Source organism: Neoarius graeffei, chromosome 20, assembly GCF_027579695.1.
Source record: "Neoarius graeffei isolate fNeoGra1 chromosome 20, fNeoGra1.pri, whole genome shotgun sequence".
In the NCBI taxonomy this organism is placed as follows: Eukaryota; Metazoa; Chordata; class Actinopteri; order Siluriformes; family Ariidae; genus Neoarius; species Neoarius graeffei.
In genome coordinates, this window is record NC_083588.1 from 54,781,812 (window position 1) to 54,795,775 (window position 13,964).

Consider the following 13,964-nt stretch of genomic DNA (forward strand, 5'->3'; position numbering starts at 1 on the left):
TCTCCTGTGGAAAAAACAAAACGTCTTACATAACGGTCTTGCTTGTCTTGAATGTGAAGATTTGACAAGCAATGCACATAATGACTTTTAAGTATATAACTTTTATAATAAAAGTATTTTTACTAGTGCTGTCAAAAATGTCGCGTTATTAACGCGTTAACTTGACTCAATTTTAACGGCGATAATTTTTTTATCGCAAGATTAACGCTCTGTGACTTGATGTAGGTTTTTCATAAGCTTTTGAAACTGCCAGGAACTTGGAACAGAGACTTTGCTTAGAAAAACGATAGCAGCTAGACTGTAATGCTACGCCCCGCACAGCAAGAGTCCTCTGCCTTCCTCCCCCCAAAGAACCAGCGCGGGCAGGGCACGCTAGTAGAGATGGGATTTATGGCTCTTTGATGGGATCCGCATCTTTGTGATCCGTTCTTTGAAAAGAGCCGTTCAAAACACTGGCTCATTTGGCTCTTTTTAAATATTTATTCAGTTTTAAGAAGACAGCGTCTAAAGAAGCCAGATCCCTCTGAACTGTAAACTCAATGCTATCCCAGAAATCCTTCCTGTAATATGCAAATTTGGCCGCCTCTGATTGGACAGCGCGACGCATCAACAGGCAGAAAGTGTAAAAGTACAAAATGTGTTAAGTGAGCTGAAACAGTAAAGATCAGATTCAATGCAATATTTATCAACGAACAACTTAGTTAATATAATAGTGTTATAGTATATTATAATCAAGCATGTCAAGCCTACCGTCACTGTGTAACCTGTCTCTCTGATTAGAGTTGTAGACTAACTCAAGCAGTAGATCACTTCACTCATGGTTCTTTTGCTAGCCCCGGTGCTCGGCTTAGGTTTCACTTTGCAGTGGCTGTGTTAAGACGTGTTATGCTTTGCAATAAAAAAAACATTGGTACAAAGCAAGCCCATTCACTTTTTTATGCTGATAAGAGAATTACAATGGTTTTTCATGTGACAAAAATGTGCGATTAAATTGCGATTAATCGCGAGTTAACTATGACAGTCGCGACATTAATCGCGATTAAATATTTTAATCGCTTGACAGCACTAATTTTTACTTGAAACATTTGTCATTATTGGGAATTTGATCTGGTGTTCTACGACCGCATAATGGGTGCGATGTAGGTCTTAATTCTCATTTAAGTGGTCTTAAAAAGGTCTTAAAAAAGTCTTAAATTTATGGTGGTCAAACCTGGGGAAACCCTGGTATAATAAACATCTAGTCGTGGGTTCTTTGGATGTTTCATGATTCTTGGAAAAAAAATTTCGATTAGGGAAATCCTTTGTTTTAGGGAATTTTTAAGTATTCCTGAGAGGGACAAACTGAAGAACTTTTAGGATGCCAGGTAGAACCTTCTTATCCTAAAAGTGCATTTTAATTCCTCATCATTTATCCAACAGTTTTTTTTTTTTTAAATATATTCCACTGATTTACAGTGATGCTTCTTTGGCTGTGTTTCCAGGGAATTTTTGGCATCGTTGTGTTTGTGAAATGTGAATGAGTTATAATAGTAATATAATGAGTAAGTGTGTGTGTCTGTGTGTGCGTGACATATTGCATGATGTTACTATTGATTTCAGTTCTTTATTACACATTTTTCCGGCTTGCTATTTTCATGTTGCCACTTGTCCAGTTGTGCGGCCGGTGAAACCTGCTCTCCCTCTTGAGAGGCACTGGAGCTCTGCCATGGCCACCTGTCTGGCTGTCTCTCACACACACCTGAGACGTGGCGGTTTGGTGAGATTTTCCACAAACCTTTTTGTCTGTGTGTGTTCATGCATTTTACAGCCCTTTCGATACACGTGTGTGTGTGTGTGTGTGTGTGTGTGTGTGTGTGTGTGTGTGTGTGTGTGTGTGTGTGTGTAAAATGTATGAGACGGTCTGCTGCAGCTGTTAGCCAGTAGAGTGAGCAGCTGTAATGATGTGTTTCTCTCGTACCATTTTTTTGCGGTTTTCTTTCTACCCTGAATTTTTCTCCGTCTCTCTTTTTTCCCCTTTTCGCTTCGGTGTCTGTCTGCGGCTGCGTCTGTGTCTGCGTCTGTGTTTGCTTATCTGGCAGATCCTCTTCATTTTCCCCTCCATCTTTTTTGTCACAAGGAGACAGAGACCTAAAGACAATAAAAAAGAAAGATATACTTTTAGGAATGTGTAATGTGGGAAAACTGATTCAGGATGTCAGTGAGATTTATAAATCCAGCATTATTTCATATAAATCTATTCTTTATGTATACGTCTCTTTTAATACATTTTTTATTTCTATAGTCTAAGGCTACGTTCACACTGCAGGCTGAAGTGACTCAAATCCGATCTTTTCGCCCATATGTGACCTGTATCCGATCTTTTATTGACAATATGAAAGACACAGATCCGATTTTTTCAAATCCGACCCAGGCCGTTTGGATATGTGGTCCTAATTCCGATTCCTATCCGCTCTTTTCATATGCGATTTCAGTCTGAACCGCCAGGTCGCATTCATCCGACTTACACGTCATCAACAAGCCACAAACGTCACTATTCTGCGCTGAAGTAGGTGGCGGGTCTCTCAAAAAAGTTACAACAACATGGCGCATAATCACGGCCGCAGATAGAGGGGGGGATTCGTCCCACCCAGATTTAAATTCACTTCGTTCGGTCCCCCCCCACTTATAGGGAGGAAAAAACGTCTATGCTGTCTTTCTTTGCATAAGGCAAACCTCACGGAAAAATCAAAAGACTAATTACCATTCGGTTTATTGAGGTGCACAGCAGTGTATACATAGTTGCAACAACTCACATAAAACAAAACAAAGACTGATATTCGGTTGGTTGAGCTGCGCAGACTGCACAGGTTGCGAGCTCGAGCTTGGTTGCTATGGTAACCCACAACAAGTTTGACAGGCATATCGGGGTTGGTTTGCTGGCAGCTTTGTCCCCCCCCAGTTCAAAAAACGTATCTGCGCCCCTGCGCATGACATCAATGCGAGGGACGCTTCGGGCTGTGAAGGTTCTGAATCTTCTCAATGGAAGGACGCAGAGGTTAGGGAACTGATTTCCATTTGGGGGGATACAGCTATTCAAGCTAGATTGGATGGGTCATACCGCAACCGGGCGGTTTTACTTCCGTAAAGACTGGCCATGCTCACTGCGTGTGACGTCGTCGTATCCTGCAATGTGCATGCGGAACACTTTTAGGTCGCTTTTCGTTCATACTGAGGATCACATTACAAGTCGCATATATTTGTTAATGTGAACGACCTCACAAAAAAATCGGATTTCACAAAAAAATCGGAATTTAGCATTAAGCCTTGCAGTGTGAACGTAGTGTTAGTAATGTTTTGTTCTCGTTATTTTCACTTGCAGCATTATGATAAGGAATAAAGCACACCCGAGTGTCCTGTTACAGGAAAATAATCAACGATGAGCTGGTGTGATGTGGCCTGACACGAAGCAGACTTCCTGTTTCAACCCAGAATTGATTATTTTCCATTAAGTCTTATATTCTTCTTACAAGGGCGGCACGGTGGTGTAGTGGTTAGCGCTGTTGCCTCACAGCAAGAAGGTCCTGGGTTCGAGCCCCGGGGCCGGCGAGGGCCTTTCTGTGTGGAGTTTGAATGTTCTCCCCATGTCCGCGTGGGTTTCCTCCGGGTGCTCCGGTTTCCCCCACAGTCCAAAGACATGCAGGTTAGGTTAACTGGTGACTCTAAATTGACCGTAGGTGTGAATGTGAGTGTGAATGGTTGTCTGTGTCTATGTGTCAGCCCTGTGATGACCTGGCGACTTGTCCAGGGTGTACCCTGCCTTTCACCCGTAGTCAGCTAGGATAGGCTCCAGCTTGCCTGCGACACTGTAGAAGGATACAGCGGCTACAGATAATGAGATGAGATTCTTCTTACATCACAACAATTTGTGAAAGCCATGCCAACAATTATGTACTTATTACAGAAAGACATGTCATACTTTTTTATCCATTTAGTATAGCTACAATGATTGTGGTGGAACTTCTGTAAAATGAGTCAGTTCCTGGTTTTACTTATGTTCTAGCAGACAGAAACAGATTAAGTTTTTTAAGAACATACAAATATGTTCACATGCGCATTACAATAATTCAGTGTGTGTATGTATATATATATATATATATATATATATATATATATATATATATATATATATATATACTACCGTTCAAAAGTTTGGGGTCACTTTGAAATGTCCTTATTTTTGAAAGAAAAGCACTGTTCTTTTCAATGAAGATCGCTTTAAACTAATCAGAAATCCACTCTATACATTGCTAATGTGGTAAATGACTATTCTAGCTGCAAATGTCTGGTTTTTGGTGCAATATCTCCATAGGTGTATAGAGGCCCATTTCCAGCAACTATCACTCCAGTGTTCTAATGGTACAATGTGTTTGCTCATTGCCTCAGAAGGCTAATGGATGATTAGAAAACCCTTGTACAATCATGTTAGCACAGCTGAAAACAGTTTAGCTCTTTAGAGAAGCTATAAAACTGACCTTCCTTTGAGCAGATTGAGTTTCTGGAGCATCACATTTGTGGGGTCGATTAAATGCTCAAAATGGCCAGAAAAATGTCTTGACTATATTTTCTATTCATTTTACCACTTATGGTGGTAAATAAAAGTGTGACTTTTCATGGAAAACACAAAATTGTCTGGGTGACCCCAAACTTTTGAATGGTAGTGTGTATATATATACAATAACATTACTCAAAACTTAACCCCAAAATTGCTTAAAAGGAAAACCTAAAACATAACCAAAAATTATTTCAAAACATGATAATGATAAAAAAGTAAATTAATAAAACCGTCTAAATATAAACATTAATGATGAAAAGCCTCTTTAAAAAGATAAGTCTTAGGTAATTTCTTAAAAATATCTACAGATCCTGTGTTGCGAAGCTCCCTAGGTGATTTGTTCCATAATTTGGGTGCCGCAGATACAAAAGTACAGTCACCCAATATAGTGAGTGTTCTAACTCTTGGTGGTTGTGATAATAGTTCACTAGTAGACCTTAGGCTATTACGTGATGGAGATCTAATAGCAATTTTGAAACATTTTGAAATTAGAGACTTCAAATGGTGCATTCTGGTGGCATCTAGGGCTGATTAAGGCATAATTCAACATTATTAAAGCTAGACTGCCTTTGAGATTTTTCACGTGTAGGTCATAAAAAGAATTTTCCCTGACACCCAATTATTTTTGTTTAGTGGACCGAAAGCTACTGAATTCAAATCACAGACTTCCAATTTTATTTTATTTTTTCAAATAGAACAATTAATGAATTTAGAGCCATGTGGCCCTAAATCCTCCACTATTTTTTCCTGCTTCACCAAGACTCAATCCAAGATACTACGTCATGCATCACATGGTGGGCTTTCCCTGTTCATGCAAGGCATCGTGGGATACAAATTTGAAACAGGAGAGAAAAATGGAGGACGTGAGTGTGCGAATGAAACGTGAAAGACCGACTACAGTAACGGAAAGCGAAAAGAAAAGACGTTATGTTGCAAAGGAAAGGAAACGCAGGACCAAACTAATAAATATCAGTGGTCAGCAAGCACCTCGGTGTGATCAGCTGTTCATTTAGTGACAGGATGATGTAACTGTCAGTGCACGCTCAAAGGTAAACCTGCACGAAGCATGATTTCGTGTACATTATTTGCTAGGGAATCCCCACAAATTAAATAACTTCCCAGCCACAGAATGGCCTGATATTTTGTGAGATATTACAGAAATAAACATGTATCACAATGACCAAATTTCAAAGGGAACTAAATTTCACCGATTTTATGAAATCGAAAGGCCGTCTCGCTTTAAATGTGCTGGGTTTTTTTTTTACCTTTTCAAATATGCAAGGGGCAAAATTTAAAGGGCAAAATCAGATTTGAAATGAAAATACTTTGTACGGTAGCATGCTTCTTCATTTTCCAATTCCAGGATGCCAGGAACAGAATCGAGGTCAAATCACGCAACAGCGCCATCTAGCTACCAGCGCTTAGAAAGTGGTTTTATGGATGGATGCGAATGGCAGTCAGTGCGCGCAGCGAAACCCTTTATTTTCACTTCTGGGTCGAGTACCAAGATAGTCCAGACCTATATATGACAATATCTTTCTATCGCTATACTTATTACTCATTTTCAGAGGAGAATAGGAGATATTTAGGTGCGGAAAGTACTCTGCATTGTTCAATTTATGTATTAATTTTTTTTTTTTGGTGTGCAAGTGACAGTGCAGCACTGACGTCGCACAGCACGGCGGAGCACCATGTATCCGCGTTTTGAGGAAAGCCCTGTTTATAAGTTATTAATAATATCTTAAAATCAATGCGAAATTTAATGGGCAACCAGTGTAAATCTACTAGCATTGGCGTAATGTGGTCAAAATGCGAAATGTTACAAATAAGCCTATTTTGCGTATTTTGAGCACTTTGCAGGTTTTGTAGCTGAGTCATGCGTAGTCTGTAGAATAAACTATTACAATAGTCTAAATGACTGGTTACCAGTGCATTCACTATTTTATTAAATATCGGAATGCATTTTTGATCGCTATTTTGTCGCTGCTATAGCAAGTTATGAGTGTTTGAAATACGCTCTGTAATATATCAGTCCATATGTCAAAGCAATGGCCGTAAACGAGATTCGTTGAGACCTGTGCGAGACATCGTAGGACGGAAGTACAACGTACAGCGGAAATCAAAGCGACCAACATCTGCCAACGTTGTCAAAAGACGCGTGCGCCCTCTTTCGAATGCTGATGTAATCAAGCCGGAAGTTTTGTTTGTTTTGATAGCAATCAGGAAAGTTTGAAAAAAGTAGGCTGTAATCATCATTTAAACTCGTTTCTGGGCAATATTTCATTTGGAAAACAGTTTTCAAAATGGCGGCACTGACACCTGGCTGACACTTCACGTTTCAAAGTCTCGCACAAGTCTCGTGAAGATCGCATGGATAAGCGACGCCTGCCGTGGACCAAACGAACTAAATTCAACATGGCTAAAAACCGAATAGGCCGATAAGTAGAATATTTAATTGCAATTAGTTGCACGTTAATTAAGAAATAAAGCAAGTTTAAAAATGACGTAAGTTCTCCTTTAAATGACAAATGTTACTGAAATGCCTTGTTTTGTTGAAGGCTTTCCTGTGGTGGAAAACCTAAAGTTATATATTTATCTATGACTGTTACTGTTACCAAGCACTGACCTTCAAAAATCTGAGTCTTTAATAAGCCTATCTCATGTTAATTCTTTAGACACCTAATTGAGCCTAATTGAATTAAATATCTCATGGCTATATTCGGCAGATCAGATGCTCGCTGGCCGTGCTGTGAAAATTGTGCATGCAGATGCTCATCTAAGTTTCCAAATCTGTCATTGTTTAAATCTTGAATATTTTCTATCGTGAATACTATCATTAAAAAGCTTATCTCTCCTTTCCGAAGAAATGTATCTCATTAAGATCTGTTCAGGACTTTGGGAATAACGGCAGGTTGAAGTTGGTACGACAGAGTTCACACCCTGCTCACGTGATATTGGGAAACTGCCAGTGCTTTTCTTTTTGAGTCACGGGAAAGTGGTCAGGCTCTTTCTTTCTCTCTGTCTCTTCTGATCGGTTTCTGACTGGATTACTCATGAATATCAGTCAGATAACTTTTATAGGGATGTTCTCTCGCTCTCACTGTTCCTGATGAAGTATTCAGCAAAATTTTCCATCAGCTAGTTTTGATGTTATGATTCACAGGAGACTTTGAAGTGAGCTTTCATGGCTTTACCTACTTATTTTTTCAAATCAAACTGATTTATGTAAATAAATAACTATTTTAGAATATAACTGGAGTTGTTTTGATGAAAAATATTGAGATCTTAGTGGTCGGAATGATATTTTAAAAAACCGGAAGTCAGAAACGCGAGTGTCAATTTCACGTCAGTTAATGTGAATTGTCTATTAGATGTGGATCACATGGTTTTTTCGAGGTTCGCCTTGAAAGCTGTGAATATTAATTTAAATAATCATTCTATTCCTTCATATAAACACCAGTCGGCCCTACTTTTGAGAAATACAAAGGCCTACCGAGCACAAAGAGGGTATTAGAAATATTCTTTGATTACTTTTTATTTTGATAGAGAACGGTAGATGTGAATGACATTCAATGCTTATTGATGCATATTTTATAATTAATTAACATTAATTTCTCCTTCTTTGTGATGTATAAATGAGAGTTAAGATCAGATTTATATTGCACAAATAAAGCCATTTGGTGAAACTTTGAAGAGAGTGTACCAATTTAACATTTTAACCACATTAGCATAATACGAATTAAATACTAATTTACATAATTTGTTTTTACTATTTTAAAAAACTTTGTATTCAGTATAAAACCATTTTAGTGCCTGCCAATTTCCATGTAAATATCTTGAAAAGTAAAAAGTTATTAAGAAATAACATTTGATCACATTGGTTAATGAGGTCCATTTTTTTTTTTTATTTAGTATTTTATTTAGTATTATGGCAGTTTTCTAAAAATTAAGCTGCTTTTTCAATCTTTGATTCGTAATCTCTCAATACATATTTTAATGATGTAAAAAGTATGTTGTTCTGCATTCAATTCTGAATTCAATAAGAGCAGTTTCAAGCAGCCCTGTGATGACCTGGCGACTTGTCCAGGGTGTACTCCGCCTTTCGCCCGTAGTCAGCTGGGATAGGCTCCAGCTTGCCTGCGACCCTGTAGAAGGATAAAGCGGCTAGAGATAATGAGATGAGATGAGATGAGTTTCAAGCAATTTGGACTGAATTTGAATTTTCACCTGATATGCCTCACTAAAGAAATAAAGAAATACAAATAAATCCGAATTGTTTAAACTTGGTCATAAAAGTATTATATGGACTTCCCAGGAATTTCTATGCCTTTATGCAACACAAACATATTGTAGCACATATTCCTGCTAACCGGCGGCACGGTGGTGTAGTGGTTAGCGCTGTCGCCTCACAGCAAGAAGGTCCGGGTTCGAGCCCCGTGGCCGGCGAGGGCCTTTCTGTGCGGAGTTTGCATGTTCTCCCCGTGTCCGCGTGGGTTTCCTCCGGGTGCTCCGGTTTCCCCCACAGTCCAAAGACATGCAGGTTAGGTTAACTGGTGACTCTAAATTGATCGTAGGTGTGAATGTGAGTGTGAATGGTTGTCTGTGTCTATGTGTCAGCCCTGTGATGACCTGGCGACTTGTCCAGGGTGTACCCCGCCTTTCGCCCGTAGTCAGCTGGGATAGGCTCCAGCTTGCCTGCAACCCTGTAGAACAGGATAAAGCAGCTAGATATAATGAGATAGGTTAGCAGGAATCTCATCTTGTGCTTCACTGTGAAACTATGGGCTCATTAATATTCGTAAGTCGTTGGAGGCACCTGACTGAGCTCGCTGTTGATTTGTCATCAAGCATATTTCGTACTGATGGAATTTTTCGAATAAAAATTAGCACTAGCAAAATTCCCACGTTTCAGTGAAAGTATTAACTGATTATTTCACCATGCTCAGTATTTAACAGGAAAGAGAAGTGCAACTTAAAAAAAAAAAAAAACGCCAAAAAAAAAATCGAAGTCGGCTTATAACATGATGAGCAACTTGTTTCTCTGAGTAACAACTGCGGTGTCGATATCATGATGTCATCACATTGCCCAGCCCTGCTTGTTTCTTCTTTTGGGTTTAAAACAAGCCTGAGCTTCGACCATGGAGTTTTGGAGTGTAGGGGAATAGCAGTTGTGCCACGCTGTCTATTTTCACACACACACACACACACACACACACACACACACACACACACACACAAAGAGTGGTCAGCTGCCGCTCAGATGCCTTCCAGTCAGACTGCAATTGTGCATCTCCATTTCTTTACAGTTTGGTGTTTAATTAGCAGTTCTGAGTTTTTCTGCGCTGTGGAAAGGAATGATTACACACTGAGAGAAACAAGAAACGAGAGGGGGGGAGGAAGAGGAGGAGGGGAAGGTCGGGCCTGCGTTGACACAGTAGAGCTGACTGAGTGACTCAGTGTGGCAGGAGAGAAGGAAAGAGGAGGTTGAGAAGACTAAGACAAGAAGAATGAAACAAAGAAAGTGTGTGTGTGAGAGAGAGAGAGAGAGAGAGAGAGAGCAGTCAGCGTTTGATGCTAACCTAATCCAGTCAGTGAGTCAGATACATTTATTTTAACTTGGATGACCAGCTTTTCCAGCTGCTGACCGGCTCTTTTGGATTTACTATCTCACCACATGCCACACACACACGTTGACGCTCCTATACACGCCATACGGCAGCTTGAAGTCTGCAGGCTGGATCTGCTTTCATCTCCGGATGTGCCACCACAGTTGGAACACACCAGTCTACGTCTGGTGCATGTGTGTGTCTGTCTGTGTGTGTGTGTTTTCTGAGCCTGTTGGATTGACAAGGAACTTGTTGGATTAACTGTGGAATGCTGAGCTACTCCCATCAAGGAAAAACGTGGAATATTGTGGAAGGAGTTCAAGAGTTTGGAATTCTTTCCTCCCTTCAGTGATGCTTTTGGCTTTTTAAGCCTTTTTCATTTTCTTCTCTGCTCAGTTTGGAGTCTGGAAGTCTGAGATGAGCTCTCTATGACTGACGCTCCAACAAGTTTGTCCTCGTGGAAGCGTGTGTGTGTGTGTGTGTAGAATTACATGTGTAGCTGTGCGATGTTGACAGCAGCTGAGTTGCCCATGGTAATGCCTGCTGCCACTGCGTTTCCACGACTCGGTGATAGAAAGTGGAGTTTTTGGGACGTGGTGGGGGTGGACTGTAGCGCTCCCGAGCCACGCTGCATCTGGGTAGCCGTGTTCCGGGATGACTCGGTCATCACGCACACTCCCAGCATTGAATCTGCACCGACTCGACCCAGAACAGCATCATGTGACAACAGGGTAAGCCGTGTGTGTGTGTGCGCGCGTGTGTGTGTTAGTGCCTGCCTCAGTATAGTGGTGCATCCTTCATTCAGACGCACTTGCACCCGGTTTGCAGTGATCATTTAACAGAATCAGTGACTGTAAATCTGGCTGAATTGAATTCTTGGGAAATGAGCAGTGTAGCATATGATGTACTGTACTTACTCTCACTCAATAGTGATGGCTAGTGTTGCCAGATTGGACAATATCACACACTCACACTGTAAAATGATGATTCTGGCCTATGGAGGTTAGGTATGTATTGTGGTCCAATCAAAAGGCACGTCTTAAGTAGGAAAAAATGTTCTGCTGCATTTGTGCACTGGGATTCCGGATCGTATTTAGTAAGGATTCCGGATCGTATTTACTGACTAGTCTTTTAGGTAAGTATTTCAGATTGTATTTAGTTTTGTATTCGGGATTGTATTTAGTAAGCATTCCAGATTGTGTTTTCATAAGTATTCCTGATCATATTTAGTAAATATTCCGGATTGGATTTACTAATTACACTGTTAAGTATGTATTCCGGATCATGTTTAGAAAGTGGGCGGCACGGTGGTGTAGTGGTTAGCGCTGTCGCCTCACAGCAAGAAGGTCCTGGGTTCGAGCCCCGGGGCCGGCGAGGGCCTTTCTGTGTGGAGTTTGCATGTTCTCCCCGTGTCCGCGTGGGTTTCCTCCGGGTGCTCCGGTTTCCCCCACAGTCCAAAGACATGCAGGTTAGGTTAACTGGTGACTCTAAATTGAGCGTAGGTGTGAATGTGAGTGTGAATGGTTGTCTGTGTCTATGTGTCAGCCCTGTGATGACCTGGCGACTTGTCCAGGGTGTACCCCGCCTTTCGCCCGTAGTCAGCTGGGATAGGCTCCAGCTTGCCTGCGACCCTGTAGAAGGATAAAGCGGCTAGAGATAATGAGATGAGATGTTTAGAAAGTATTCCGAATTGCATTTCATGAGCATTCCGGATTGTATTTAGTAAGTATTTCAAATAATATTTAGTAAGTATTCTAGATCATATTTAAGGGGAAGTGGTGGCTCAGTGGACCACGAGCTGGCCTAGCAGTTAGCATGTCTACCTCTCGATCAGGAAATCGTGAGTTCTACTCACGGTCGGATTATACCAAAGACCATCATAAAAATAGTACCTACTGCCGTCTGGCAAGGCACGCTGCAATACAGATCCAAGTGAGGAGTCAAACTCTCGCGGTTACCAGAGGACTAGCCCCCTACTGTAATCCTAGCTGTATAGGTGAGAGGCTGAGTGCTATAGAAGCAGAGGTTGGTGCCGCCCAATGCGCCTTTAGGGCCTGGTTAGTACTGGGACGGGAGACTGCCTGGGAAGACCAGGTCCTGGCATGGGAAGGACTTTAACTTTGGTGGCTCAATGGGTTGAGGCTCTGGGTTACTGGTTGGCGATTGGATCCCCGCTGTTGGGACCTTGGACAAGGCACTTAACCTTATTGGCCCAACCTTATCCCACGCAGAAGTGGGGGAAAAGATCTCATCTCATCTCATTATCTCTAGCCGCTTTATCCTGTTCTACAGGGTCGCAGGCAAGCTGGAGCCTATCCCAGCTGACTACGGGCGAAAGGCGGGGTAAACCCTGGACAAGTCGCCAGGTCATCACAGGGCTGACACATAGCCACAGACAACCATTCATACTCACATTCACACCTACGGTCAATTTAGAGCCACCAGTTAACCTAACCTGCATGTCTTTGGACTGTGGGGGAAACCGGAGCACCCGGAGGAAACCCACGCGGACACGGGGAGAACATGCAAACTCCACACAGAAAGGCCCTCGCCGGCCACGGGGCTCGAACCCGGACCTTCTTGCTGTGAGGCGACAGCGCTAACCACTACACCACCGTGCCGCCCAGGGGAAAAGATGTAAGGAGAAAAAGAAGTGAAGGTTTCAACAAACATGGTGGGCTATTCAGTCACCAATTGGTGATCACCAATCAGTTTAAAAGTGTAAGTGAAATGCTAGTCTCAGAGATGTTATATTTATCAAATATATTTGGTAATTGTACGTTCATCCATTTGGCTGAAAAATTAGTATTATTAAAATTATGTGAGCTAAAACTTATGACGAATGATGATAAAAGCCGTCCTGAATGGTATAACTGCTAAGGTTCAAATACTGTCCAGTGAGATAGATATCTACAAGGACCAAAGATATAGTACATCATAATTTCTGCTTTGGACTGATTTGTATTGAACATTCCAATCTGGCAACCCTAATGATGAGGTAAAGAGTTTAATTAGTACGTGAAGGAAAAAACGGAGACTTCTAATGAACCTGTGCGTGGGAGGAATGTTTTTATATCATGTTTTGGTCATGAAATATCCCCACAAGGAGAGGAATATATAGCAGTTTTGACCTTGTGAGGACATTTGGCTGGATTCCTCGAGTAAAACTCTGGGAAAAACTGCAGCTTTGATTTACGAGAGCCCAGATGTTTCCTTTTGGTCACTGACGTTAAGGTGATGGTTAGATTTAGGTGGCATCAATTGCTTGCGTTAATAATTATGGCAATGAAAAGTCCTCACAAGCAGAGTAAGAAAAACATGTACAGTATGTGTGTGGAATTCAGGACAGGGGAGTACGGGATTGACTCGGCTTCACAAATCTAAACACAGACGCAGCTGGTGTACACATACAAACACAAAGCCCACGGAGATACAAACACTCCTTATTTATTTAGCACTAGTGTTCGTTAAATGGATGTAGAGCTGCTATCTGGACTCTGTTTTGTCCTTATGGTGTTCCAGTCTCAAGTTCCTTAAAATGTGCATGGGTTTTATGATTCCTCATGACCGCAGCTCTCTGCAGAGCCCCACTGGGTCAAACCAAAATGACGTGCTCTTTTTTCCATTCTGAAATGGTGCAGTTTTGTTACTTGGACCTTCTGAGAAAGACTTGAGAATGACTCGTCATCCTCAGACACATGTAGTACATTTGGTTTGACAATACACAGTACACTACCATGGTTTTAGGGGTCCAAGCAGAAAAAGAT

The 13,964-nt window shown here is 41.3% G+C and overlaps 1 protein-coding gene across 7 annotated transcripts in view; it reads left to right on the forward strand.

Moving 5' to 3' along the window:
- The window catches only part of arhgap23a (Rho GTPase activating protein 23a), a 174,560-nt gene that overhangs the window by 58,953 nt on the left and 101,643 nt on the right, over nt 1-13,964 (forward strand). For 4 of the 7 annotated variants that reach the window (XM_060902023.1, XM_060902025.1, XM_060902024.1 and 1 more), the window contains exon 1: nt 10,063-10,928. The exons of 1 other annotated variant lie outside the window; for it this stretch is intronic. In XM_060902023.1, coding sequence (XP_060758006.1) covers nt 10,689-10,928 — 240 coding nt within the window. In that variant the 5' untranslated portion in view covers nt 10,063-10,688. Of the gene's footprint in view, nt 1-1,704; nt 1,757-10,062; nt 10,929-13,964 lie in introns of those variants that run through there. 2 more of the 7 variants (XM_060902027.1, XM_060902029.1) reach the window with 2 other exon arrangements.